The 24,795-nt window shown below is 49.7% G+C and overlaps 12 protein-coding genes across 12 annotated transcripts; 7 read left to right on the top strand and 5 right to left on the bottom strand.

The window, feature by feature from the left end:
- Positions 1-98: 98 nt before the first annotated feature.
- Positions 99-2,166, top strand: N7516_007662 (pentatricopeptide repeat protein; the record flags this gene model as incomplete). The annotated part of the gene is made up of 3 exons (XM_057220382.1): positions 99-707; positions 777-2,004; positions 2,054-2,166. 3 exons carry the CDS (start codon positions 99-101, stop codon positions 2,164-2,166), a joined length of 1,950 nt encoding a protein of 649 aa, XP_057074473.1.
- Positions 2,167-2,908: 742 nt separating this feature from the next.
- On the top strand, positions 2,909-3,343 carry N7516_007661 (uncharacterized protein; the record flags this gene model as incomplete). Its single annotated transcript, XM_057220381.1, has 1 exon — positions 2,909-3,343. The coding sequence occupies one exon, from the start codon at positions 2,909-2,911 to the stop codon at positions 3,341-3,343; it is 435 nt and encodes a 144-aa protein (XP_057074472.1).
- Positions 3,344-3,756: 413 nt separating this feature from the next.
- Positions 3,757-5,480, top strand: N7516_007660 (putative phosphatidylinositol-3,4,5-trisphosphate 3-phosphatase; the record flags this gene model as incomplete). Its single annotated transcript, XM_057220380.1, has 3 exons — positions 3,757-3,759; positions 3,813-3,897; positions 3,955-5,480. 3 exons carry the CDS (start codon positions 3,757-3,759, stop codon positions 5,478-5,480), a joined length of 1,614 nt encoding a protein of 537 aa, XP_057074471.1.
- Positions 5,481-5,783: 303 nt separating this feature from the next.
- On the bottom strand, positions 5,784-8,168 carry N7516_007659 (putative phospholipase A2 (PlaA); the record flags this gene model as incomplete). Its single annotated transcript, XM_057220379.1, has 1 exon — positions 5,784-8,168. The coding sequence occupies one exon, from the start codon at positions 8,166-8,168 to the stop codon at positions 5,784-5,786; it is 2,385 nt and encodes a 794-aa protein (XP_057074470.1).
- Positions 8,169-8,510: 342 nt separating this feature from the next.
- On the top strand, positions 8,511-10,517 carry N7516_007658 (EXO70 family protein; the record flags this gene model as incomplete). Its single annotated transcript, XM_057220378.1, has 3 exons — positions 8,511-8,794; positions 8,859-9,076; positions 9,139-10,517. 3 exons carry the CDS (start codon positions 8,511-8,513, stop codon positions 10,515-10,517), a joined length of 1,881 nt encoding a protein of 626 aa, XP_057074469.1.
- Positions 10,518-11,086: 569 nt separating this feature from the next.
- On the top strand, positions 11,087-12,637 carry ade13 (adenylosuccinase ADE13; the record flags this gene model as incomplete). Its single annotated transcript, XM_057220377.1, is given in 6 exon segments — positions 11,087-11,221; positions 11,241-11,825; positions 11,880-11,996; positions 12,046-12,118; positions 12,185-12,269; positions 12,322-12,637. The coding sequence occupies 6 exon segments, from the start codon at positions 11,087-11,089 to the stop codon at positions 12,635-12,637; spliced, it is 1,311 nt and encodes a 436-aa protein (XP_057074468.1).
- A 1,040-nt stretch (positions 12,638-13,677) lies between these two features.
- N7516_007656 (uncharacterized protein) lies at positions 13,678-13,965 on the bottom strand (the record flags this gene model as incomplete). Its single annotated transcript, XM_057220376.1, has 1 exon — positions 13,678-13,965. The coding sequence occupies one exon, from the start codon at positions 13,963-13,965 to the stop codon at positions 13,678-13,680; it is 288 nt and encodes a 95-aa protein (XP_057074467.1).
- A 1,632-nt stretch (positions 13,966-15,597) lies between these two features.
- N7516_007655 (PDK/BCKDK family protein kinase) lies at positions 15,598-17,094 on the top strand (the record flags this gene model as incomplete). Its single annotated transcript, XM_057220375.1, has 4 exons — positions 15,598-15,709; positions 15,767-15,915; positions 15,975-16,966; positions 17,031-17,094. 4 exons carry the CDS (start codon positions 15,598-15,600, stop codon positions 17,092-17,094), a joined length of 1,317 nt encoding a protein of 438 aa, XP_057074466.1.
- Positions 17,095-17,106: 12 nt separating this feature from the next.
- Positions 17,107-17,331, top strand: N7516_007654 (uncharacterized protein; the record flags this gene model as incomplete). The annotated part of the gene is made up of 1 exon (XM_057220374.1): positions 17,107-17,331. One exon carries the CDS (start codon positions 17,107-17,109, stop codon positions 17,329-17,331), a length of 225 nt encoding a protein of 74 aa, XP_057074465.1.
- Positions 17,332-17,911: 580 nt separating this feature from the next.
- Positions 17,912-19,169, bottom strand: N7516_007653 (uncharacterized protein; the record flags this gene model as incomplete). The annotated part of the gene is made up of 3 exons (XM_057220373.1): positions 17,912-18,295; positions 18,520-18,716; positions 18,941-19,169. 3 exons carry the CDS (start codon positions 19,167-19,169, stop codon positions 17,912-17,914), a joined length of 810 nt encoding a protein of 269 aa, XP_057074464.1.
- Positions 19,170-19,925: 756 nt separating this feature from the next.
- On the bottom strand, positions 19,926-22,192 carry N7516_007652 (SKN1/KRE6 family beta-glucan synthesis-associated protein; the record flags this gene model as incomplete). Its single annotated transcript, XM_057220372.1, has 6 exons — positions 19,926-19,986; positions 20,047-20,524; positions 20,582-21,104; positions 21,160-21,261; positions 21,316-21,496; positions 21,552-22,192. The coding sequence occupies 6 exons, from the start codon at positions 22,190-22,192 to the stop codon at positions 19,926-19,928; spliced, it is 1,986 nt and encodes a 661-aa protein (XP_057074463.1).
- Positions 22,193-23,520: 1,328 nt separating this feature from the next.
- On the bottom strand, positions 23,521-24,446 carry N7516_007651 (uncharacterized protein; the record flags this gene model as incomplete). Its single annotated transcript, XM_057220371.1, has 2 exons — positions 23,521-23,798; positions 23,930-24,446. The coding sequence occupies 2 exons, from the start codon at positions 24,444-24,446 to the stop codon at positions 23,521-23,523; spliced, it is 795 nt and encodes a 264-aa protein (XP_057074462.1).
- Positions 24,447-24,795: the final 349 nt, after the last annotated feature.

Genomic DNA, 24,795 nt, shown 5'->3' with positions numbered 1-24,795 from the left:
GCAATTCAAGCAGCGAATATTCGGGGACGTCACGTGATATCAAACTCCAGATCAAATCCGCGGAGGCTAAGCTTCCGATCAGTTAGCCACAAGCGGATATGTCGCGGCGGGCATTGGTCCTCGATGGGCTATGGTACTCTCTGTGTCCATCATTTACAGCTCTGAACCTCAGTCGATCAACAGCCTTCCCCAAATCCAAGGTATATCCACCACCTTCGCTTTCTAGCCCGAGCTCGGGTTCGCGCCGATGCTACAACACCTCAGGCGGCGATAGTTTCAAGTTCCCATATACTCCAGCACATCATAATGATCGGAGCGAACCACGGGAGCCACGCGATAATGAATACCGTGACGTTCGCCTGTCTGCAGATCCAACATACGCCCGGCCACCCACACGACGAAAAGGCCCGGTATACACACGAACGCATAGGGTGCAAGACGACCTCCTAGGAAAAACGAATGAAGGGCTAGAGTCCCGATTGCAGTATGCAATGGACAACAAGCCGAACATTCGACACATAACGCAGATCCTGCGACTGCTAATTCGGGACCGTCACGTCCAGCCGAATGCTCGCCACTACAAGGCGCTGATCCTTGCAAACACCGATAACGAGAGGGGCTCGCCGCAGCTTGTGCGCGGTCTACTGGAGGAAATGGAGAATAACGGCATCACCGCGGACTCCGGTACGCTCCACGGTGCATTGCAGGTGGGGACTATCCAATTGAAACCAAGCTATATATGCAAAGCGAAGCTAACCATTCAATTTATAATACAGGTCCTCGCTGTACATCCGGACTACCTTCTACGACAGGAAATCCTCAACAAGCTCCGAGACCGGTGGCTCACGCTGAGTCCAGCCGGGTGGCATTTTGTGGCGGCCGGTCTTCTCCGCGAGAATCAAATCGAGCTTGCGCTCGAGCATGTTGCATTGATGGGGCGCAAGGATATATTTGTGGAAAACTGGCTACACAGTATAATTGTCTACACGCTCTGCGACCATGGAGAGTTGGATGAGGTGTACAACGTGATGCGTGCGCGGGTCGACCAGGGCCATGACATGACCCATCGACTTTGGATGCACGTGTTGGCCGAGGCAGGGAAACAGGGCCATTATCCCATGGCACACTTTGTGTGGCGACGGATGGTTGAACTGGGCTACATGCATCCGCTCATTGAAGTCTGCGATGACGTATTGAGAATGGCTGCAAAGGCTGGTGATATAGAGATGGCGAACTCTGTGTTCCGTTACCTCCGTGAGAGCGGGATCCCGCCCGAGCGTACACAGTATGAAGGACTTGTTGAGACGCACGTGGCAGCGGGTGATCTACCTGCTGCGTTTGAGGCGCTGTGCACCATGCACGAAGCTCAGATTCCTCTGGCAGATAGCTCGACGGAGCGTGTCCTTGCACACATGATACAGAGTAAAGTTGATCGTCGAGAGGCGTGGCAGATTCTCAAGCGGTTGAAGAATGCGAAACGCACCATTCCCATCGACGCTGTCCGTGTCATCGCGGATCTCTGTGAACACGATGCCCATGACGATCCATCCGTGGTGGATGACGGCGTTGGGTTCTACAAAGAGCTCTATACGTTATGCCCCGAAGGCGCCGACGTCCGCGTGTACAACGCGCTAATTCGGATGTGCCGTACGGCCCGCAACCGCGAATCGGGCATGTTCCTGGTGAAAGAGATGGCGTCACTTGGGGTGGTACCGAACGGTGTTACCTTCGAATCTATCATCCTGATGTGTCTAGATGCGGGAAATTTCCGGTCCGGTTTCATGTACTTCCAAGACCTGATGAAACGGGACGCTAGACTCAGCCCTGAAACGCAAGGGGAAATTCGTGAGATCTGTGCGAGGTCTGTGGACGAGTTTGCGATGCGACTGCAGTATCACCCCTTCATTCGAGACGATGTGAGGAAGCTAGATGAGGAGCTACAGCAGAAACAGAAGGAAAAGGAAGCAAACGAGAGAGCTGGTCGCCACCCTGTACCCCCCGGCGGTTCGTCGGCTGAACATGTCAGATGAGCAGCGACGTGATTACAACAAAGAGCGTCGAAAGAAGAAACGACGTCGTCTTGCCATTGAGCAAAACATGAGAGAGGAGGGTTGGGATGAATGGGAAGCTGGTGGCAATGACAATGGCTCAACCAAGTCCGAGTGAAAGGGTGAAACTGGTGGAACCCTTCGATTTTTGAAAGCATGTTTCCATCTCGATCGGAATATTCATTTCCTTGACGGCATGTTGCCTGGGATATGCCGCTAATGCAAGCCATGCAATCCAGGAACCGAGCACCAATTCCCTTTTGTGGGCATGTCACACACCTTTTTGACCTCGGTCAGTATGTACAACATATATATCCTGTACTATAAGTCTCATAAGTCTTTTCGCACTTGTATCACCCACATTTTGCTCCTCAGCATCATAGCAATAGCAATTTATTTCCGTATTCTGTCATCACATCATTCTCTTACAAAACAACAAACCCCCTGGGACCATGAACCATAGACCGTCCAGGGCTGTTCCTTGTTGGTGGATCCCTGTGCTATAAATAGTCGGACTGAAAGATCTTGATGACGATCATGGGGTAACTATCGGGCAGTAAGACCTTTATGAATGTCAAACAGTGACTGATTCGATGATTCGAAGGTAATAGAACAATCCATTCGAGTATGATGTTATAGTATTGAATCTTGAAAAGTTCATTCACAACATTTCCCCTGAAAGTGATCGGCGCGTGTTCCCGGATGCCAAGGGCAGCCGTCGGGGTAAGGGTAAAACGCCTGCCGTCTCTTGCCTCTTACCTCTTCAACTATATAATTCCCCTTCCTCTCCCCTCCTTATTATTCTATTTCTACAACATATCTATCTCTACCCAAAAGAACTCCCAATTTCATAACCCAAAATGCAACTCACCACCATCCTCCCAATTATCCTAGCTGGCCTAACCACTGCACGCCCGGCCTCCCTCCAATCCCAGACAATCACCGACGACATCATCTGGAGCGTCTCCAACTTCACAGTGGGCTGTTCCCAAGGTGGCTGCGTATACCAATACGACATTCTCGGCCGCGAGAACTCAATGACCCCCAAGTTCCGCACCCACTGCAACGGCATCACAAGCAAGAAGGCCGTCTGTGATGACAAGAACATCACAACTATTGTCTCCCCTGCTGCAAACCCGGACTGGAATGTCGATGTCACCCACACCTGGAAATCCAGGCTCAGTGGCAGTAGCCTCGCGACTTGGTTCCAGCACGGCGCGAAGAATGTTACCGTTCCGGACCACAACCCGATTCAGTTTGTTATGAAGCCTACTCAGGAGTATGGTGTTGCTTAAATTGCTACCTGTTTTGACCTGTTATTCTTTTGAATGGGGGATTTATTAATGTAATGGATGGTCTCAATTGGTCTGTTTTGATGAGCATGCGAACTGTGGTTCGATTGGAGATTTCTGATATGGAAATATTTTATGTACTTTGGAAGTGTACGATGTACAAATGAATTGGAACTGGCTATATTGATATATATATAACTAGTTTATAGTAGTTTATATACTGCGTATGTTGTAGTTTATATAGTTCATTTTAGAGTAGAGGGCAGTGACATCATCCCTTGCGTGTAAAAATAGCCCGTGCTTTACTTTACTTTACTTTACTTTGCTTGTCTTCTCTTGTCTTCTCTTGTCTTCTCTTGTATATTATCTTTTCCACATAATTCTCGTGGAACAACTTATAAACATATATTCTACAAATGGTACGTCAGCTCCTCAATAATCCTCCAACTGCTAATCCTGGAATAATCACCAGTCATCAATTCTCCGCCAGATAGTCGCTGGTCCAAGACAACAACACCCAGAAGCAGGGCTAGATCTCTGCTATGTCACAGACAATGGTACCACACTCATCAATTCCACACCAAGATCCAGCCCCTTATTAACATAATCTACAGTGATTGCAACCTCCGGCCCATCAGCAACATATCCACAGCGCGCCTACCGCAACCCACTACACGCCCTAGTGAACTTCCTCGACACGAAACATGGCGCAAACTGGTGCATCTGGGAATTTCGCGCCGAAGGCACAGGATACCCCGACTCAGAAGTCTACGGACGCATCCACCACTTCCCCTGGCCAGACCACCACCCACCGCCATTCGCGCATATTCCAAACATAATGGGCAGCATGCGAAACTGGCTACAACGACTAGACGAGGGGAAAGAATCACCAAACACCGACACAGACACGGACACGGACAAAAACCAACGGGTCGCCGTCGTACACTGCAAAGCAGGCAAAGGACGCAGCGGGACGATCGCGTGCGCATACTTGATTAGCCAGGAGGGGTGGAAGAAGGAAGATGCGCTGCAGCGGTTTACGGATCGACGGATGCGGGTCGGCTTCGGGAATGGCGTTAGCATCCCCAGCCAGCTGCGGTATGTCGGGTACATCGATAAGTGGGCGAATGAGATGGGGAAGCAATATGTCGAGCGGCCGGTCGAGATCCTAGAAGTTCACATCTGGGGCTTGAGGGATGGGGTGAAGGTTGCGGTGGAGGGGTATGTGGACGAGGGAAAGAAAATTAAGAGTGTGCATCTCTTCCATCGGAACGAGCGTACCATCGTTGAAGACGAGGGCTCGACGTCTGAGGAACAAAATCCTGGCAAGGGGAACGATGTCACCACGCCAAATCCAACCTCCAACCCCAAGCTCGAGAACACACTCCCTTCATCGGCAACCTGGTCCCCGACCGTATCAGGATCCGACGTCTCTGGCTCGTCGTCCTCGGCGGGCAATAGTATCTCGGCAATGATCTTCAAACCCAACAAGCCGATCATTGTCCCCAGCTCGGATGTGAACATCGACTTCGAGCGCCGCAGCAAAGCATCCTACACGGGCTTCGCGATGGTAACTTCGATCGCGCACGTCTGGTTCAATACCTACTTCGAAGGCGGAGCCGAGCACGACTCGGGCGTCTTCGAGACGGAATGGGACGCGATGGATGGGATCAAGGGAAGCGCAAGGAAAGGGATCCGGGCGTTAGACAAGCTGAAGGTTGTATGGCGATATCCTGCGGCCGAGACCGTGGAAGCTAGTACAGCCACAAAGAGCAAAGACAAGGGGAAAGGAAAGAAGAGCGAGGACAGCATTCCGGCAGCGGGGAGGCCGATCAGCGAGCCCAAACCCGGTGATCCCATCCATGAAAGCGAGCCGCCTGACTGGCGTGGACTGCCACAGGGAGATAAGAAAGAGAACCGGCATCCTTCTGGGAGTATCTCAGACAAAAATAAGGAACTGGGGCATGCGCTGGAGAAAGAACTTGGGCTGCGGAAGCAGACGGGGGATAGTCTTTCTGGGAGTGATGATGAAACCACAACTACTACCGATGATGAGGGCCGGAAGGTCAACGTCACGAAGGTGCATAGTGAAGAGCTTGAGGGGGTGAAGACGCAGTATGTGAAGAATGGGGGGGAATAGCATTAGCCAGGGCTTGTATAAGTGCATAAATAATACATAATGCATAGTGCATTTATGAATATAGAATATACCATTGAATTGATTATTTCGTATGCTTGATTGTTGTCACAGATCGTTTACTCTGTACTATATATAAATGAAGATCATAGCTCGCTAGGAACGTGGATATGCCAGGTTTGTCTAACTCAAACCAGTAAAAAAAGGAAAAAGGAAAAGGAAAGGACAGGGGTATGCGAGGATAAACAGACAAAAAAAAGTGCCGTCTATATTCACGATGGCGTGGTATTGTAAAAGAGCACAGAATCATAGAGGCACAAAGCCTTCCATCTTCTTCCGAAGCTCTGCGGCCTCCTTCTGCAGTCGATCGGATTTCTTGCGCTCATAGACAGCACGGACAACACGGCGAGTCTGTTCTTCACCCTCTGAGAAGTTTGCCTTTGCAAGACCAACGACCGAATCAATCTGTTCAGGCGTATATATGAAGTTCCAAGTAGACAGGAAATCATCAATCGCAGGGTCGATCGAGTTGGGCTGTGGGGCGAGGGGCAATTCCGGGTCTTTGGTTTGAGAATTATCCTGTCGCATGGACTGCGCAGCTGCATGCGGACGCATTTTAGGCTTGGGAGGGATGTCTGGTGCGGAAGGATTGGGGATCAGAGGGAAGTAGATAACTGCGATACCGGCATCTAGACGCATCAGGTGGAACTCGGATTCAGAATGGTCTTCGTGGTGGGAGGAATCAAAGAGACGTTTGGATGGTGGAGGCTCATCTTTTGAGGTTCGCTCTTCTGTGCTGCCCACCCAAACGTTGCAATAACCCAGATCTGTGCCGGACTTGGGCTGTTGACCAGCGGGCTGGTTTCCAGGGTTATTCTTGGCGTCCGCGAGTTTCTCTGTTAATTGTTCCTCGGTGATGTTCTCTGGCTCACGCAGGGCATTCTCGGTTTCCTTGAGGCTCGAACTTTTGGGCCATCCGGCGCCGACGGGCCAACCCTTGATACCACGTTGTTTGGCGTATCCATCGACCACAGAAAGCCAGTTCTCCTGTTTGACGTCTGCAGATGCATCGAATGCGACAATTATGTCAACATCGCGTCCAGGTCGAATGAGTGGGTAGATTGGCAGGTTGTTACTCATTCCCGCATCCATGAGACGCAAATGGTTATTGTGGAAGATCGACTCTGGACAGGAATCGGGCAGCTGATCTTTCATTCCCATGACGTAGTTAGGTATACCCGCAGGGTCGATGGGATGCACCTTGATCAAATCTTGGTTCTTGCCTTGGATGAGAGAATCGATTCCACCAAATCCAGCCAGACCTCTGACCAGAGGCCGAATCTCCTTGTAATAGTGGGATAGAGTCGCACAGAAAGCACTACCCCAAACACCCATGAGCCCGGGGATTCTTACCTCCGGGATGGGGAGGTTTTCAGCGGAAACCTCAGAGCGGCCTGCGTTGAAGTGACGTCCTAAAGCCCAAGTGGGAATACCGGCATTGAGTTCTTCACAAAAGAATTCATAGGGAGTGAATTCAAACCACTGGAACCATGCTTCATTCCGTGACTCTTTCACTACCTGTTCAGGCGTTGGATGCTTCTTGGTCTGGTCGTTTGAGTGCTTGAGGGCCTCGACAGGAATCTCATGTCGCACCGCCGTGTAGATAGGAAGCGGATGAGCCCCATTCATCAAATTGGCTCGCTGGTTCGACAGCTTGAAATCCACATCGGAGATGCCAAGTTCTCCTCGAGGGACCAAGAGTCTCGCTGCAAGCAGCAACCCGTAAATATCCACCAGCCCAAAGTCCGCTCCAGGGTCGCCTTTCAGCTTTTCCACAAAACCACTGAGAAGGTATTTGTTTGTCGGAGCAGTAGTGAGGAGGTCGAGAGCCGCCGGCGGGAATGCAATATGAACACCAAGACGATTCTTCAAATGGTCGACAAGTTTATCGAAGTCTCGCTGCGCAATAGACGAATGATAGAGGGTCTGCAGCCAGCAGCTGCCACTGACACCAGCTGTGTAGGTAATACAGTCCCACAGCCCTGCTTCCTGTGCTGCCAGGTACGATCCGGTGCCTGCAACTAGAGCGCGCAGGCCACCTCCCGAGCCACACATCGCAATGACCGGTACATCTTCGGGTTGGATGTCCTCCTCGGGTATGTTGAGGTAGGATGACAATGCTTTAACAACCTTCCGTTGTCGCTGCTGTCTAAACTCCTGCTCCTCATCGCAGAGATCCCCACTTACCCGTACCTCGGCATCGCGGAGAATCTCAGGGTTGATGTCGGGGTCCTGTGCCTCCTTCCAGATATCGTTTGCCAATGAGCCGGGTGACAAGGAGAGCTCTCGCTGAAGCTTCTGAACGGTAGCTGGTAGAAAACGCGTCCAGTCTGGGATGATGTAGTCTGTGATACTACCCACATCTACCCATTCGCCGGAGCCAACAGTTTGCTTAACCCCATCGAGCTTGTGGCCGATGTTGTTCCAGATGGATCTATCGTCCTTGCAGTCCTCGCTAACCTCACCTGAACCCGCATTGGACTTGCTAGACTCCGAATCATTATTGTGTCGTGTTCGACAAGTAGTGAATTGAGCTCTCGATTGTCTGGGCTGAGACCAATCCCCCGCAGTGTATGCAGCTAGGGCAGCGGGAGGTACCGTCCACAGACGAGTGGCCCTTGCAGCGCCCATTATAGACAGAGGGTGTAGGGTAGAGTAAGGGGCCTTCTGCATCCAGTGGGATCCATTGAGGGACTCCCAAACCCCTGCCTGCTCTTTTCTTGAAAGTCACCCGTTAACAGCCCCCAGTGCATGACGTCGTGTATTCACGTGATTAGTGAACACGTGATAGCGCCGGACTGGGTCGCTGGCTTCTTTCGGACTAGCGTGGCGGAGCTCCTTATCACTTGGATGGAGCTCGGAGGGGACAATCAATACATTCCATTTGCCCTCAAAAGGACATGAGGGGCCCGGATGACATGTGATATGATCTCTCTGGATTGATCTTGCCTGAACTGCATTTTCTAATTAACCATGGTGGCGCCAAGGAATACCGCCTACGCCGAGGAGAGCGCGGAGGTGGAGGTCCTGTATGCCAACCTCGAGAAACTCAACCGACTCACGAAGAGGATACAAGGCTCCATGGTACGCCTGGAGACAGGAGGAAAAGTTGTTAAAGAAGCCATTGGTCCGATCTATAGCAACACCCAATCCCTTCAAATCACCAACAGCAATATCGACAAGGTCAACGACGCCATCGATCGCCTCCGCCAGCCTCTCGATGCAAAAAACCGAGAAGATGGCATCATTCGCGCAGGGTATGTGTCTTTATACTCTATTGGGGCATAGAGCGTCAAGTCCTTTTTGCTGACCATTCTCCAGACCACAGAGCTCCGGCCTCACACAGTACCTGTCGGCAATGAAACGTGTTGAAAAGGCGCTGGTCGACCTCAGTACAACAAACCTACGATCAAATCAGAATGCGATCACCGACTTTAACTCTCTTTTAAACACCGGAAGTGCAAAACTCCAAGAACTGCTACGGGGAGAACTGAGCCAGCTTGCCACTCCGGTTGAGCCCCTACACTACCTGACCAAAGGTACGCGTCAAAAAAACGACCAAACGACGACCCAGATCGAAACTAATGCACGTATTTACTAGATCTCCCCTTTCCATCCATACCCGAAGAAACAATCTCCCATATGACGCCCTTGTGCTCGGCGGTCGGCTCCGCGTCTATTCATGGATCCCAGCGCGGCAAGGGGGATAACCCCGCGTTGAAGGTGTATGCGGAGGTACGAGGACCATACATCTCATCCAGCTTGCAGAATCTCGCCATTGCGTCCCTCAATACCGTCAAACGGCGACCTACCGATGGCCCTTACAAGCAGGGTACCAATGGTATTGGTATCTACTCCAATGCGCTGGAGGCCTTCATAACGACCGAGCACGGTATTATCGTGCAAATGTTTACCGGAGATCAGCAGGGTCTGGCGTTACAGGCTACCTTCTTCCCGGCCATGGGCGAATACTCCAAAACACTGCGCGAGCTCAACCAGTATATAAAGGCCAATCTGATGACGGACTGTTTCTTGGCATTTGAGATCATCGAAATTGTGACTGCGATGTCCTATCGGATTGATTCCAAGGCCGCGGAACTGAAGAGCCTCTTGATGGAAGCTCTTCGGCCTGTGCGCGAAACTGCAAAGTCGTCTCTATCCGAATTGATCGAGGAAACGAAGCGCAAAGCTGCTACCGTACCACTCCCACCGGACGGCGGATCGGTGCCTCTTGTAGAGGAAGTGATGAGCTCATTGGCTACACTAACAGGGTACTCGGGTCCTTTGGCTTCTATCCTGACGTCTTTGGGAGATGGAAACTGGCGTGCCAAGTCCAACGCCGCTGGCTCGGCTCCTCTAGATGTAGGTCCAGACAGCGGCACACTTCTGTCGCATTTTATTCTAGATATGATTGAGTCCTTGATGACCTCTTTGGAAGCTCGAGGTCGGGCTTTCCATCGATCCAAGGCAGCGCTTGGTGTATTCTTGTCGAACGTGTTCTACGTGGTCGACCGGTCGATCCGACAGAGCTCAGAGCTGGCACGTTATTTGGGCACCCCCGACAGTATCGCCCGGATCGACACTTTCCGCAAGCGCGCGACGTCTACCTATCTCGATGCATGGAAGGAGACTTCCCAGTACCTTCTTGATGTGCAGTATACCTCCCGTGGCGCCCAGCGCAATTCTAGCGGCAACGTGGATTCAAGTGCCATCGTCAAGTCGCTGTCGTCCAAGGATAAGGATGCAATCAAGGACAAGTTCAAAGCATTCAACGCAAGCTTCGATGATATGGTGTCTCGGCACAAAACCCTTTACATGGAGCGTGAAGTGCGCACTGCACTGACTCGTGAGCTGCAAACCGTTCTCGAGCCCTTGTATGCGCGCTTTTACGATCGGTATGTGGAGATCGATAAAGGCCGCGGCAAATACATCAAGTACGACAAGGCAAACCTATCAGTACAGCTGGCGCAGTTGGCTTGATTTTCCTAGGGGGAGATTGAAAACACGAAGGGCTGTCATATACACGAGCTAATATCATCATAATGCATGCCATCACTATGGATCGTTGCCCGCCATTAAAACATGTACATAATGTATGGTGTCATGTGACATGTAGATCATCTCCGATAACGTGACTGATAAGCCCCGCTAAAATTGAAGTGCAGCAAAATTCGTTGCTCGCACATTGCCTTGTCACTGTCTTATCCTCCGTCCCGTTGCTCAACTCTTCGTTTGAGCGTCTCAAACAACCACTGACACGATGTCCGGAAGCAACGATGTCTACCAGACCCCCTCAACTCGCGCTATGCGAGTAAGTCGGTCCTGACTGCCCCTCTATAGGAGGGGCATCCCCGGAAATTGTATAGTTCTGAATTAACCATACTCAATTGATTAGGCGATGAGATGAAGTACCTCTTCTCCCCCGGAAGCGCTTCTCCACATGGAGACAGCTTTGGACCTGGCTCGCGGAGGCTCAAAAAGGTACGGGAGAGTTGAGGCTCAACCGAGATCGGAGGTAGTTGAAGCAAGACACCCAAATTGACTGAATCATGGCTACAGAGCTTGGACTTCCTATCACCGCCGAGGCCATCGAACAGATGAAGGCCCACGAGGTTATCCAGGATGCCGAGTTCGCCGTTGCCGCCGAGGAGGAGAAGCGCCGCAGACACGATGTCATGGCCCATGTCCACGCCTTTGGCCTAGTTGCCCCCCGCCGCCGCCGGTATCATCCACTGGGGTGCCACCTCGTGCTACTGCACCGACAACGCCGATCTGATCCTGCTCCGCGACGGTCTCGACATCCTCATCCCTAAGCTGGCTGTTGTTGTCGACAAGCTGTCCCAGTTCGCTCAGAAGTACAAGGACCTCCCTTGTCTGGGCTTCACTCACGGTCAGCCCGCCCAGCTGGTGACCGTTGGCAAGCGTGCTTGTCTCTGGATCCAGGATCTCCTGATGGATCTGCGCAACCTCGAGCGTGCCCGTGATGACCTGCGCTTCCGTGGTGTCAAGGGTACTACCGGTACTCAAGCGTCTTTCCTGCAGATCTTCAACGGTGACCACGCCAAGGTCGAGAACCTGGACGAGCTTGTTACTGAGAAGGCTGGCTTCAGCTCCGCTTTCATTATCTCCAGTCAGACATACTCGCGTAAGATCGACGTTGATGTCGGCAACGCTCTTGGTTCTTTCGGTGCTACCTGCGAGCGCATTGGCATTGACATCCGTCACCTTGCCATGCTCAAGGAGGTTGAGGAGCCTTTCGAGAAGGATCAGATTGGCAGCAGTGCCATGGTGGGTTTGCTTGTCTGTTGTATTAATTGGGACTTTTTGGCTAATCATCCGTAGGCCTACAAGCGCAACCCCATGCGCTCGGAGCGTCTCTGCTCCCTCGGACGTCACCTGCAGAACCTTCCCAAGGACGGCTTGGACACCTACTCTGCTCAGTGGTTCGAGCGCTCTCTCGTAAGTGTAGCCCGAGATTCATCTAGAATCTTTTATTAACTTGTACTAGGATGACAGTGCCATCCGCCGTATCAGCATCCCGGAGCTGTACCTGACTGCTGACGCCTGTCTCATCCTCCTGAGTGAGTTTTTTTTTTTTTTTTTTTTTTTTTTCAGAATCATTAAAAGCTCAGCGTATAGCTAACCAGTACTAGACAACGTCTCCTCTGGCTTTGTTGTCTACCCCGAGGTCATCAAGCGCCACGTCAACGACGAGCTTCCCTTCATGGCCACGTGAGTCTACATCCAACCAATCTAATGGATATCGCTAACAGCAATATCTCAGTGAGAACATCATCATGGCCTGTGTTGCCAAGGGTCTCTCCCGCCAGGACGCCCACGAGGAGATCCGTGTCCTCTCCCACCAAGCTGCCGACAATGTCAAGAAGCAGGGTAAGGACAACGACCTGATCGAGCGCATCCGCCGCACCGCCTTCTTCAACCCCATCATCCCGCAGCTGGACACCCTTCTCGATGCCAGCACCTTCGTCGGCCGCGCCCCCCAGCAGGTGGAGAAGTTCACCAGCACCGAGGTGGCCGCTGCCATCAAGCCCTACGCCAGCACCATTGCTAAGGGCGAGACCTCTGCCCTGTACGTTTAAGGTACATTAGTACAGTCGTATTCTATATATCTGTTAGAATGTGAAAAGTTATAAAAAGACGGAGATGAGATAGACGACAGGGAAGGGAGTCACATGTGTGTACGGAGTATAGAAATTGAAATGCAAGGCATAATGTTCCACTTGTGGATATCTTCCTGAGTGAAATTTCCCACCCCACTTCCCTGCTTCCCCGATGCCCCGCGCAAATCTTCGAGGGGTTTTAGATAGGAGGGGTCAATTTGGAAGTGTGTCATAGACAGAAGACAAGCTTACTAGAAGAGATGAGATAGATAGGATATTCAACGTTTTTCGCTGTATAAAAAAGGAAACTGACAATTGAACCGCCCAAACATGAATAAGAGAGAAGAGAGAAGATAGAAGAAATACTCCTATCAACCTGCATGGTAATCATAACTATATGCAATAGAACGCTGTGGACATGCAATCATAACAGAAATGCAAATAAAACGAATGAAAAAAGAAAAAAGAAAGAAAGAAAAGAAAAGAAAGAAAGCTGTTTGGGTCAATTGAGTGACCGAACAGCAGATATAGTCCGTAGTGCAATTGAAGACCATTGACGAATCCGCACCAACAAGCAGCCCATCATTGACAGCAACATAACCCCCCCATCATCCCGAACTTGAACTGTCCAACAGCATCTCATTGCCCAATATGCCAATCACCCGGAGTATCTCCGGGAATCCAACAAGCGCAATCCCAAACGGCCGTAACGACAAATCAAGCCGAGCGTGTGGATGTATCCCTCGGCGCAATCAGTCGCGGGGCCAAAAAAAAAGACGTGTTCCGCCGAAGCGCAAATGCATCCCTGCCCAAGAACCACTTCTACCCTCTCAGACCCCAAAATATCCACAGAAGCCAAAAGAAAGAAAAAAACAAGACCAACGTTGGCGCGTAAAAGTCCGCAATGGGCAAAACACAAAAAAAAAAAACAACCCCCCCACTCTCCGGGAATCCAAGAACCAAGAACCAAGAACGCAATGCTTTGCCCCTCCCATCATCCCACCCCACACACGAGGCCTTTAATTTTGTTTCGGTTGAGCAGGAGGGGACGATTCGGATTCGGATTCGGAGGGTAAGAAGAGGTCGCGGACTAGCCAGACGATGTAGAGGACGGCCAGGACCCAGAGGGTTGCCATGAGTTTGTATGTGGAGGAGCGCCATGTGACGCGACGGATGAGACGACGGCCATCGGGACCTTCGATGGGACCTCGACTAGGGGGTTGGCCGTTGGATTGACCGTTGGATTGTATGAAGGGGTAGGCGAGGGCCTCGTTCATTTCGCTGTGGGATATTCGACGACGAGACATTTGTGTGGATTGTAGAAATTCCGGAGGGTATATATGATTCGGAGGACGGAGGTTTTTTTTTTCTTTCTTTCGCTATTGTTATATGCCGGGAGAGAGGGTTAAAGTATAAGAGATGTCAGGCGTGCACAGGTCAAGGAATAGAAGAGAGGAAGTTTTGGAGGTTTTTGATCGGTTTTTAGGGCACAATTGATTGATTGATGGGATGGGATGGAATTGATTGTTTTTTTTTTTTTTTTTTTTTTTTTTTTCTTTTTCTTCTTTTTTTCCCCTTCAGGGAGATATTGGTTTATTTTGCCAACGCACACAAAAAAGGATGAGGGGCCGAAGAATAGCCAGTCAAGAGGCAATAATTGTTAGACAACAGCAAGAGCTCGAAAAGGGAATCTTGAGTCTCCAGAAAGCGGATCTGTTGGACGGGTGAATGGGTAGCGGTGGGAACGTGGCCCGTTGCATCATCTTATGGCTTTTTTTTTCTCCTTTTCTTTCTTCTCTATGGGATATAAAGGATATAGAATATAAGGATATAGGATGTTCAAATGAAGATTTTGCTGAGGAATTGTTCAATTAAGGTGAACAAAGAATGCTTGTACCAGGAAATAGCCAGGAAATGGCCAGAAAATGCAAGATAGCCGCGGTGCTCAACAAGTGTCATTTTCTTTAGCGATGGCTATTGAAAGGCTAAAAAGGGGGGTGGATGGGGGAAATTGACAAAAGTACCGAAATGTTAGATTATGCACGGTCCTATCAACTTGAGTCATATGGTAACTAGTTAACTAGTTATATCTGATCTACAATATAGTTACAAGGTATATATGTATATAATCTATGTTGTATATCTATATATAGTTAGATATAGAAGTCATTTAAGAAAGCTAGCATTGTTATATAGACATTATACACTAAGCTATATCAATTATAGATTCGAATATAGTTACTATACTTTACATATTATTAGCCTAATCATACCATTATTCTTATTCTACAACATACAGATCCTTCCAAGGTTGCGTGACGATTACTCATCGGTCCCATACTTACATACAACAATATGTATGTAGGAGTAACTAGGTAACTATACTTCAATTCAACCTATTAATCAAAGGGGAATGCTTGTTACCCATGGCTAAGGTTGTAGGTCAGCTGAACTTGAAACTAAAGACCGGGTAGTTTAAGTATGGTAGTTCACATGTCCCCAACCTTCCATTTGATATCTCACATGTGAGTCATGCCTCAGGCCTGTGATGGCCTGAGGCCACCTAATTATGTCATAGACCAACTTGGGATACGGATGAACGGAGTTGTAGATTTAGTCCTTATAACTTGTTATATCTTATTTATATCCTTTTATATCTTGTTTAAAAGTAAAAAGAAGAAGAAAAAGAAAGAATATAACTATAAGCCATCACTCTAAATCATACGTTGCTTATTTTTCCAAGTCGTGTGATCTTCCAAGGTTCCTCCGGTCCCCGGAGAGCGCAAGCGGAGAAAACCCGGGGACCGCTTGACCTCGGCAGTGAAAACGTTCCGATGACTCGCATTGCTCACACTTCCTCCACACTTCTCTCTCCAGATAAAACAACTCTCTAGAAAAACACCCATCACTTTAGGCCATTCGGCCAATATATACCCACCATGTGGAAGCCTTCAGAAAGGCTGATGGACACCATCAGACACTATGCCAGCTTCCCCGCAACGGGTGTCTCGCTGAGGCAGATGGTCCAATTTGGTGACCGTCCCTCAACAGGTATGAACTATGAACCGATCTGACACTGTCACTAGTCAATATCTAACTCTCATCTAGGTACCCTATTCCGCGCCTCTCAATTTCTCTCCGAGGAGCTCCCGATCCGTCTCGCACATCGCGTGCAGGATCTAGGTGAACTGCCTGATGGACTCAGTGAGATGCCATCGATCAAAAGAGTCCAGGACTGGTATGCGCAGTCATTCGAGGTATGTAACTCACCCATTAGCACTCAATCCCAATTCCATATACTGACCCGAAATACCAGGAAATCATTGCTCTTCCTCGCCCCACTCTGACTCAAGAAGTGAAAGCACGTCTATTGCGACCAGGCCGGATAAATGGCGGCCCTTCGAAAATCCTCTCCGAAACAACTCAAAATCCCAGCGTGCGTGAAGGACAGTATCGGTCATCCGTGACCGCAGCCAATGGAAATGGTGTTGCAAAAGCGCACGCCGCGGCAGGCCGACGGTACTTTTTCCCCGCGGACGACCGCGGAGACTGGCCCCCGGAACTCAACGACTACAACCAACGATTCGCCAAGACCCTCCAACAGATCAAGCGACGCCATGACGGGGTTGTGACCACCGTCGCGCAAGGTATCCTGGAATGGAAACGGGCACGACAGCGCATGCAGATCGACTCCACGATTCAGTCCTTCCTCGACCGGTTTTACATGTCAAGAATTGGTATACGAATGCTCATCGGCCAACACATCGCACTCACAGAACAAACGCACGTCAAACACCCCAACTATGTCGGAATAATTTGCACCAAGACCAACGTTCGGGACATCGCGCTCGAGGCCATTGAAAACGCCCGCTTCGTCTGCGAGGATTACTACGGTCTGTTCGAGTCGCCCAAGGTGCAGCTGGTCTGCAAGGAGGACTTGAACTTCATGTATGTTCCCGGACACCTATCGCACATGCTCTTCGAGACTCTCAAGAACTCGCTTCGGGCGGTCGTCGAACAACATGGTGCCGATAAGGATGAATTCCCTGTGACCAAGGTCATCGTTGCCGAAGGAAAAGAGGATATCACAATCAAGGTCTCCGACGAGGGTGGTGGTATCCCCCGGTCATCGATCCCTCTTGTATGGACCTACATGTACACCACCGTGGAGCAAACGCCCAACCTGGACCCTGATTTCGATAAGAACGACTTCAAAGCGCCAATGGCTGGATTTGGATATGGCCTACCAATAAGCCGACTGTACGCACGGTACTTTGGCGGTGATTTGAAGTTGATCAGTATGGAAGGGTATGTTCAATTCTCTGTTTCTTACTATCTTTCATGACACTCTTTGCTAATTGATCTCACACAGCTACGGGACTGACGTCTACCTCCATCTCAACCGCCTCTCTTCAAGCTCCGAGCCCCTGCAATGACAATCACCTGTCATGAGAGACGGTCGGATCCGGATCACCACTTCGCACCGCCTGCACCACCCAATCTACAATGACCCGGAATACAAACCCACGCCGTCTCGAGGACTGACACTGATGAATGCCCAGGCCCACTACGCTCGCATGCTCAGCCGAGAGGTTTCGGAGCGTAAGCAAGTAGGAGACATGGAGAGTCTGTTTCACTCGGAGAAGCGGAGAAGAGAGGAGGAACAGATGTAAGACGTACCTCGCTTGGCCTAGCCTTGGCTTTGGTCTTGGCTACTCTCCGTCTTCTGATTGGGTTCTCTATATCTCTCTCGTCTTGTTTAATCCGTTTCCTCCGATTTGGATATTTGGATGGCTGCATCTGTGATCAGCTGCTCCGCCAAGAATGCGAAGATGAGTTCGCAAGTTGGACGACAGTGCCACCGCGTCGTCTGAGACTCTCGGGTAATATCCCAGAGATGAAAGGAGGAAGAGAACACAAAAAACAACCCAGTCAAGCTATTCTGTTGTCTGGATCCTCTCGATGATACCCCTTTTCTCTTTCTTTTGTCCTCTTCCTCTTTTTCTCTGGGCTGGTGGTTCTGTCGTCAATTTGGCTTCTCTGTATAGTACATTCCTTTTAATCTGTTTTAGCGAATACAAACATTATAGTATCATATCTGTCTTGAGTAGTGTATAGCCTCGTCAATTATTCCACCACAATAAGATCCAACCATGCAAGAAACCAGCACGCTAAAAAAAAGAAAGAAAAGAAAAGAAAACTCGCATCAATTCATAATTCATAACTCATAAATCATCATCCTCACCTTCATCCTCAACCTGACCCAACCTCCTCCCCAACCCCCTCCCCAACCCCCTCCCAACTAACGAAGTCCCTCCAGCTGTTCCCTCCCCACCAACCCCAGAAACCCCCCTCGGCGAATCCGCCCCAGAAGAAGACCCCGAAACCCCAAGGGAACGCAACCCCCCCACCTCTCCCCTTCTTCGCATCCAACTCCCTCAACTGCGCCGGCTTATGCCAATTATGATCATTAATATCCCCAATAACCTCCCGATACCGACCACGAATCAGCCCCCCTTCGCTGCCCTTCCCATTGGGCGCGATATAGAACCGCGGGTCGTAGAGTTCTTCTGCTTTTTCGGGGTCGTTGGGGGCGAGATATTTTGCCAGGAAGCGGCGGCGGGTTTGGGGGATTGTCTTTTTTCGTGTTAGTTGTCTCGTTTAGTTATGTTCGTAATTATGTAATTATGGCACTGCCCAGGTGCATTCAAGGGAAGGATGTGATGTGAAGGATGTGATGTGAAGGATGTGATGTGAAGGATGTGATGTGAAGGATGTGATGTGAAGGATGTGATGTGAAGGATGTGATGTGAAGGATGTGATGTGTGGTAGGTTAAGTCAGGGTATGGGTGTCAACGTACTTCGCGAGAGGCAAGCGCGTATGTAACCAATAACTCACTGTCCATGAGGACGGCTAGCGCGGCGTGTTTTTCGTCGCGGAGATGTGAGCGTGTGCGGACGTCTTTTTCAAAGGCGGTTTGGGATGCTGATTGGCGGTTTGGGTCGGTGCTGTTGTATGGTGTTGTGAGGGGGTTTTGGGCGTTGGCGTGGTATCTTCCTTTTTGAGGGTGGGAGGTTAGTTTTGTAGACTTGTTTGTGGTAGATGGAGTCGGGATTGAGGTGGGATTTGTGCCGTGTATTTTTGTAATGTAAATGCATAGAAGCAAGGATTCATGCGGTTCAGATGAGAGAGATAGAGAGAGAGAGAGAGAGAGAGATAGATGGTGGATAGTTCGTGGTTGGGCTTGATAACGAGGGAGGGAAGAGGGATGGGATACACACTTTCGTCTGATCCATTTGATGTGTTCAAGCCCCAGAATTCATCTTCTGGTCGAGGGCGGGGCATTAGTGTACCGTCCACGTTTAGAAGTCTGGTGTCGGACATTGGCATTGGTGTACCATCGAGGCTGCCGTACAGGTCCTCGAGTTGCATGCTGTCGAGTTGCATGCCGCCATCAGATTCGGATTCAGATCCCGTGTCTGAGATGATGTGTACGGGTTGGTTGGACATTTTGAAGAGAGTGAAGTGAGATGGGATATGACTCGGTGGTAAGTCCAAAGCAGACTGAGACGGGATCTTTGAGTTGATATGTGGTGGTGTGGAGTCAGATATTGGATGACGAGATGCAACCAAACACTAGTGAGAATGGAAAAAATTGAAAGGTCTCTGTCATAGACTTGTAATTTACTTGTGATTGACGGAGAATTTCATGTATTTCTTATTGTATGGCCCCAGGATTGATCTATAGCCAGCGTTAGTGAATGAGGAACAGATATTGGCGGTAAGTGACGAGAGGCTCGTCATCTCCCGGAGAGGAGTTGACAGGAGAGAATTTTCACCTCAATAAGGAGTTTCAAACATACGTGGTCACAGCACTTCAGATAGAAGTCGAGGTATAGACGATCAGCTTGTTGACGAGATAACCTTTCGCCCTCTTGGGGTCCCCGTACTGCAGCCATATCAAGCAGGCGGTGAGGACTCGGAATGGCAATTCGGGCAAACTGCTAGAGTTGAACTTCCTAATTGGGCTTAGTTGATATCAAGTATACAGATCTGAAGTAGATACTGATCCTTTGATTATCATTGGGACAGGCATAATATAAACTCTACAAGGAAGAAGCAAAAAGAACCAAACGGTTGTATTGAATGAATGATAAATGGCGAGAATAAATATAGTGCGATGCCAAAACCCAATAACGCCAGAAAACAATGCCGCTAAAACGACCAACAGTTTAAGAGATCAAGTGAGAAAAGAGAAGTAATAATCTAATTAGCCGGACAGTCGTGCATATAAGAATTTTTAGGCCAATGGTACCCAGCCTCGTCCCTGAGATTCAACTGTTAGTAAAGCGCAAACAAGAAGACAAAACCACCATGATAAACATACCAAGTCGTAAAGTTGACATTATCGTATGCCTTGCGATGTTTCTCAATATACTTAGTTGTCTCATAACCCGGTGGGTCACAAGTAACGCTCTCATCGTCCGGGTCTTGGTAGATGCGGACATAGTCGAAGCGCAGGATAGCAGGCATGTAATCAATGATGCTTTTATTCTGCGGTGCGAAGTTATCCGCCATACCCATATTCATGATCAGTGCCAAAGGCTCGAGTGGGATGGTGCGTTGTCCGATATTGCCGTTAGGTCCGATGGCGCGAGCGTCCAGTGTCCAGGTCTTTTCGGCGCCGACGAACCAGGTCACGTCGCCTTTTTCACCTGGTGTGTACTCGAAGGAGTAGGTTTGGAATTCGGTGCCATTGTACCAGCGATGGTTTAGGTTGGTTAGGCCAGATACGGCTTGTTGGTAGACACCGCCTCGGTAGGAGTTAAGTTCAGTGACGCGTGGGTCGTAAACAGCAGCGAAGTCTAGCGGTTTTTTTCAAGTTAGTGGGATTCAGAGTGGAAAGATCGAAATATACTCACCATAGTCAGGCAGGTACCACAAATCAAATGGCGCAGTCTGCAAACTCTGCGACGCACTACCGACGTAGGGACCGCTGTCACCATACAGTGGGGCAGTGCTACCTTCAATAACATCAATTTCGGGAGCACTGCGTGCAGTACCAGGAGTCGGGTGATCAGAGCCAGGACAGGCACAACCAGGCAATCGCATGCCAGGCAGCCAATTGATACCATCGGGAGCACTCTGGTTCGGGGTGATGCCTGCATCGCAGCCATCGTGGTAGCTGTATGGCCACATGCCATCGGTGGTAGAAGCATATCCAGGACGACCCAGGTTGCCCATTGCCCAGAAACCAGGCCAGAAACCTTCGATATGTCCATCACCCGGGAGGGACATGCTGGCTTCAAGACGGCCACCCTTGAAGCAGAGCTTGTTCCAGCTCTGTACCATACCTGATCGGTATTCTAGGTCGTGGTTTTCGAAGTGGTCAAATCGAAGCTGGAGGGTGCCATCTGCCGTGGTTACTGCATCGGGGTCATACCACTAGGCAGTGTTAGCATTTGAACTGTGATTCTTGGACACAGTAGTCTGGACTCACCTCTTTGTCCTGTGTTACTCCGTACCATATATCGACTGCTTGGAAGAACGGGTCATCGTCCTCGAAGAATGTTCGACCGGGCATGTTAAACTCGTCGGAGAACTGCAATAGAACGTCAGCGACTTGTCGTTGTTGGTGACATACTAAACAACTTACCACTAGCTTCATCTCCTTTCCATTGACGTTCTTCTTGGTGCGCGCCTCTTTTGGTGTGTCTGGATCAATCAAGCCCTTCCTCAGGTTTTCCAACAGCGGCCGTTCCCCAACATCCAAACACAACGTGTCTGCAGGGTGGCATACACCATGAGAATGTTTTCCGAAGCCCGACAACCAAGTTCTGCGATTGCTGGTTAGCCAAGGGGAGAGATCATCACGAGCCAACAACATCTTACATGAGTGGGTAACCAATGAAAAGCACCAGAAGACCTAGTGTGAAAATTGCCAGACCACCGACATTCACAATACCTCGTCGATTCCAGATATCACAATCTCGATCCTTGTCCGCCGGGTCCGGGTTATGCATGTAGTCATCCTTCTCCACATCCTCAGGGAACAACAACAACCCATCAGTAGGCATGATATTGAACTTCCCCGACACAGTCTGCGTGTTGACATCATACTCATCACTGCCAGAGTGCGAAGGCGCCCTCGAATCATGGAATGGATCCAAAGGGAAGGTGCTTTCATGACTGATGGAGCTGATACTCGAGCGAGCTGCAGACCACCTGTCCGGAGACCGGGGCCGATCAGTATCACTCACACCATGTCCCTGTGTAGGCCTCAACCTCGGAGGCAATAGGAATTCCGAGGACTCGGGGACATTTGATGCGCCGTATGGTGAAATTGTCATCCCTTGGGCGCCAACCGACGTTGGCGTTTCGGGGCCCTGTGGTGTCAAGGGTCGGGGGAATGTCCGCGACGTGAGAGGCGCGTAGCCCTCGTTTGTCTCAAGGAAAGGATCTTGTCGCCCCGAGTTGAGTCGAATGTGCGGCATCGCCTTCCCTTCCGAGCCATCAGATCCGTGGTCTGACATTTTATTGTTGATATTCAAGTTCTGGACAATTCCGACACGCTCGTTTGGTCTGAAGTCGTAAAGCCTTGTTATCTATCTTCGATTTCTGCCGCTAGAACAGCCCTTCTGCACCAGTCGTTTGGAATCCGTGGGCCAGGTTGGTATGACGATTTGATGTTCTACTTCCTCTTCTTCGTCGTCTTCTTCTTCTTTCGTTCGGTTCTTCACGCCGAGGTTTGGTTGTATATCTGAACGGTAAAGACTGAGGACCTAGGTAGGTATACTGCACAGTTGATGAGTGCGATGTTTTAGCGAAAGAACGGACACGGCAAGTCGGATAGCATCGAAAGTCCCCCGGCGACACGATAAAAGAGACAAACAGAGTCTAAACGGAGAAAGAAAGCCAAAACCACCGAAGAAAAGAAGAGCCTAGATGGCCCGAGGGGTCTTGTTTGGGTTCACGAGGAGACAGGAATGACACAGATCCAAGGGGGCAACCAGTGGTATGTCTAGGCCTCTCTCTTCGCGAGTATCTATGATAGACTGTGGACAATAGTAGAATACTGTTCAACACTCTGTTCCATGATCCAAGGTCATATTGTGTTTATAATTGACTGTCTGGTCCAATTAATTGAAGCAGACTGGTGGTTTTGAAGCTCTATCCTGGCTCTCACGCCCTGGGTAGGGCTATTCTAGGGTGCGGCATTCCCGTTGCTTCCCAGGGCCCGAGGAATGGCCCGCCCTGAATGCTGGCCGGAATTCGGGGATCGACATGGTCATGAATCTGGAGAGATTCAGATGTACAACATAGTAATGATAGCAGTTCCAGGTTGCTCTGTATAGATGGGGAGTTGTTGAAGTGAAGGGAGAATCAGCGGGGAACATGAGAGACATGGCCCGAGACCTGGTCTACAGCGCAACATGAGAGATGCTTCTATTCTTTACTTTCTCTAAAACATGTAGCTACGAGCATAATTACCAGAGTTGTTTCCTTCAAGGTTAAATGAATAAATAATTCAACCTATTTTGCACAGCCATTGACACGCGTCCTACCAAACTCCAAGCCATCGGGGCTAAAGAATGCGACAAATCCCAAACAAAACGCCGTCAGGACCACCTTACACCAAGGGCAAGGTAGGTTGAACCCTCTGATTATCCATTCCATGCCAGTATTATCAATGTCAAAGAACAAGGCAGCGAGAAATCCGTACCGATGTACCTCGATGCTTTCTTATCAAATATCGTATTTCGGTGAAATAGACAGCTACATATCAAATAGCAAAATACAAATTATGCCCTAAACTAACCTCCCAAGGCTTCTTCATTATGGATACGAACAGCCTGACAATCTACGACTCGACAGCCTTAGCACGCAAACCGACAAGACGGCTCTCAGGCGCATGTAGTGCCAGAATCCAGTACTCGATCTTGGTGGTAGTTTGTTCCACGCGGTAGACCTTCAGCTCAACAGCCGACTGATCGGCACCAGAATCTTTCTCGACAGCCGCGGCGCGGACAGCATCCAGGGCGGCGGAATACTGACTATTCGGGTCGAAGGAGGAGGGGGATAGAATGGAGATGGACTGAGACAGGTCGGTATCTGGGGAGATCAGGGAGGAGAGCTGGTCTGCAGTGAGGGAGGTGGGGATTAGCAGGGCGGGTCAAATCTTTGGGATTTTTCAAGGGAGCAAGCAAGTCCATGAAGGAGGATGCAGAACTAGGAAATGGAAATGGGACTAGAACAGGATCGGGACATACCAGCACTAGGCCACGCGCCCTTGGCAGCACCATCCCACTTCAATGCCACAGGCTCGAAGGGCTCGTCTGTATCGGAGATGTAGTATGCGTCGACGGACTGCAGCGGCTTTGGGACTGACAGGGAGCTGTGCACGGTCTCGGTTTTGACGGTGCCGGCCCCTTGCTGCGGGGCGCTACCGCTCACATCTGCGTTGGCTTTGTCCAAGAAGGACATGTAGGCGTCGTCGGAGGACATGATTTGTGTTGAGGTTGAGAAGGGGGACTTAGTGGGGAGGGAAGAGCTAGTTTGTGGTTGCGGTCTTGAGGTTGCGGGGAAGAGGCGGTTTTGGTGCTCTGTGTTTGGAATATGTATTCTTGGGCTCGTTTGGTGATATAGATAGTGTAAGAGACGGTACTGAGGTTGAGGATATTTGATTTGGGAGGTTGATCGTAGAGTGTAGGATGAAATTGGCAAAGCTCGTTTTCTTGCTGAAGCCGACATGGAAAAAGGTGGGATGACGCAATGGACCTTGGACATTTTGTTCACCACCGGCCTGTCAAGTTGGAGTAACGTATATATAAACAAGTAGTTTGAAGGAGTTTAGAATATGCAAACAGATATATGGAAGAATTAGGAGGAATTAGAAGGAATTAGGGAAGGAAAAAAAAGGTAGCTGAACATTTCGGGCATATATTATAAGACACACTCGAACCAGATATATATATATATATATATTGAACTTATGGATGACGGTCTAAGAAATTGATATACAAGTTGTATATTTTTGTTAGAAAATCTCGAAGATACACCTTAGATATATTTATACAAATTTACAGACAATACAACTACATGCAAATCGTGAAGGATATTCGCTTTTTTATTGAAT

The sequence above is a fragment of the Penicillium verrucosum genome, assembly GCF_028828655.1.
Source record: "Penicillium verrucosum strain IBT 35672 chromosome Unknown utg000002l_segment0_segment0, whole genome shotgun sequence".
Taxonomy (NCBI): Eukaryota; Fungi; Ascomycota; class Eurotiomycetes; order Eurotiales; family Aspergillaceae; genus Penicillium; species Penicillium verrucosum.
This window is presented reverse-complemented; position numbering and strand designations above follow the sequence as displayed.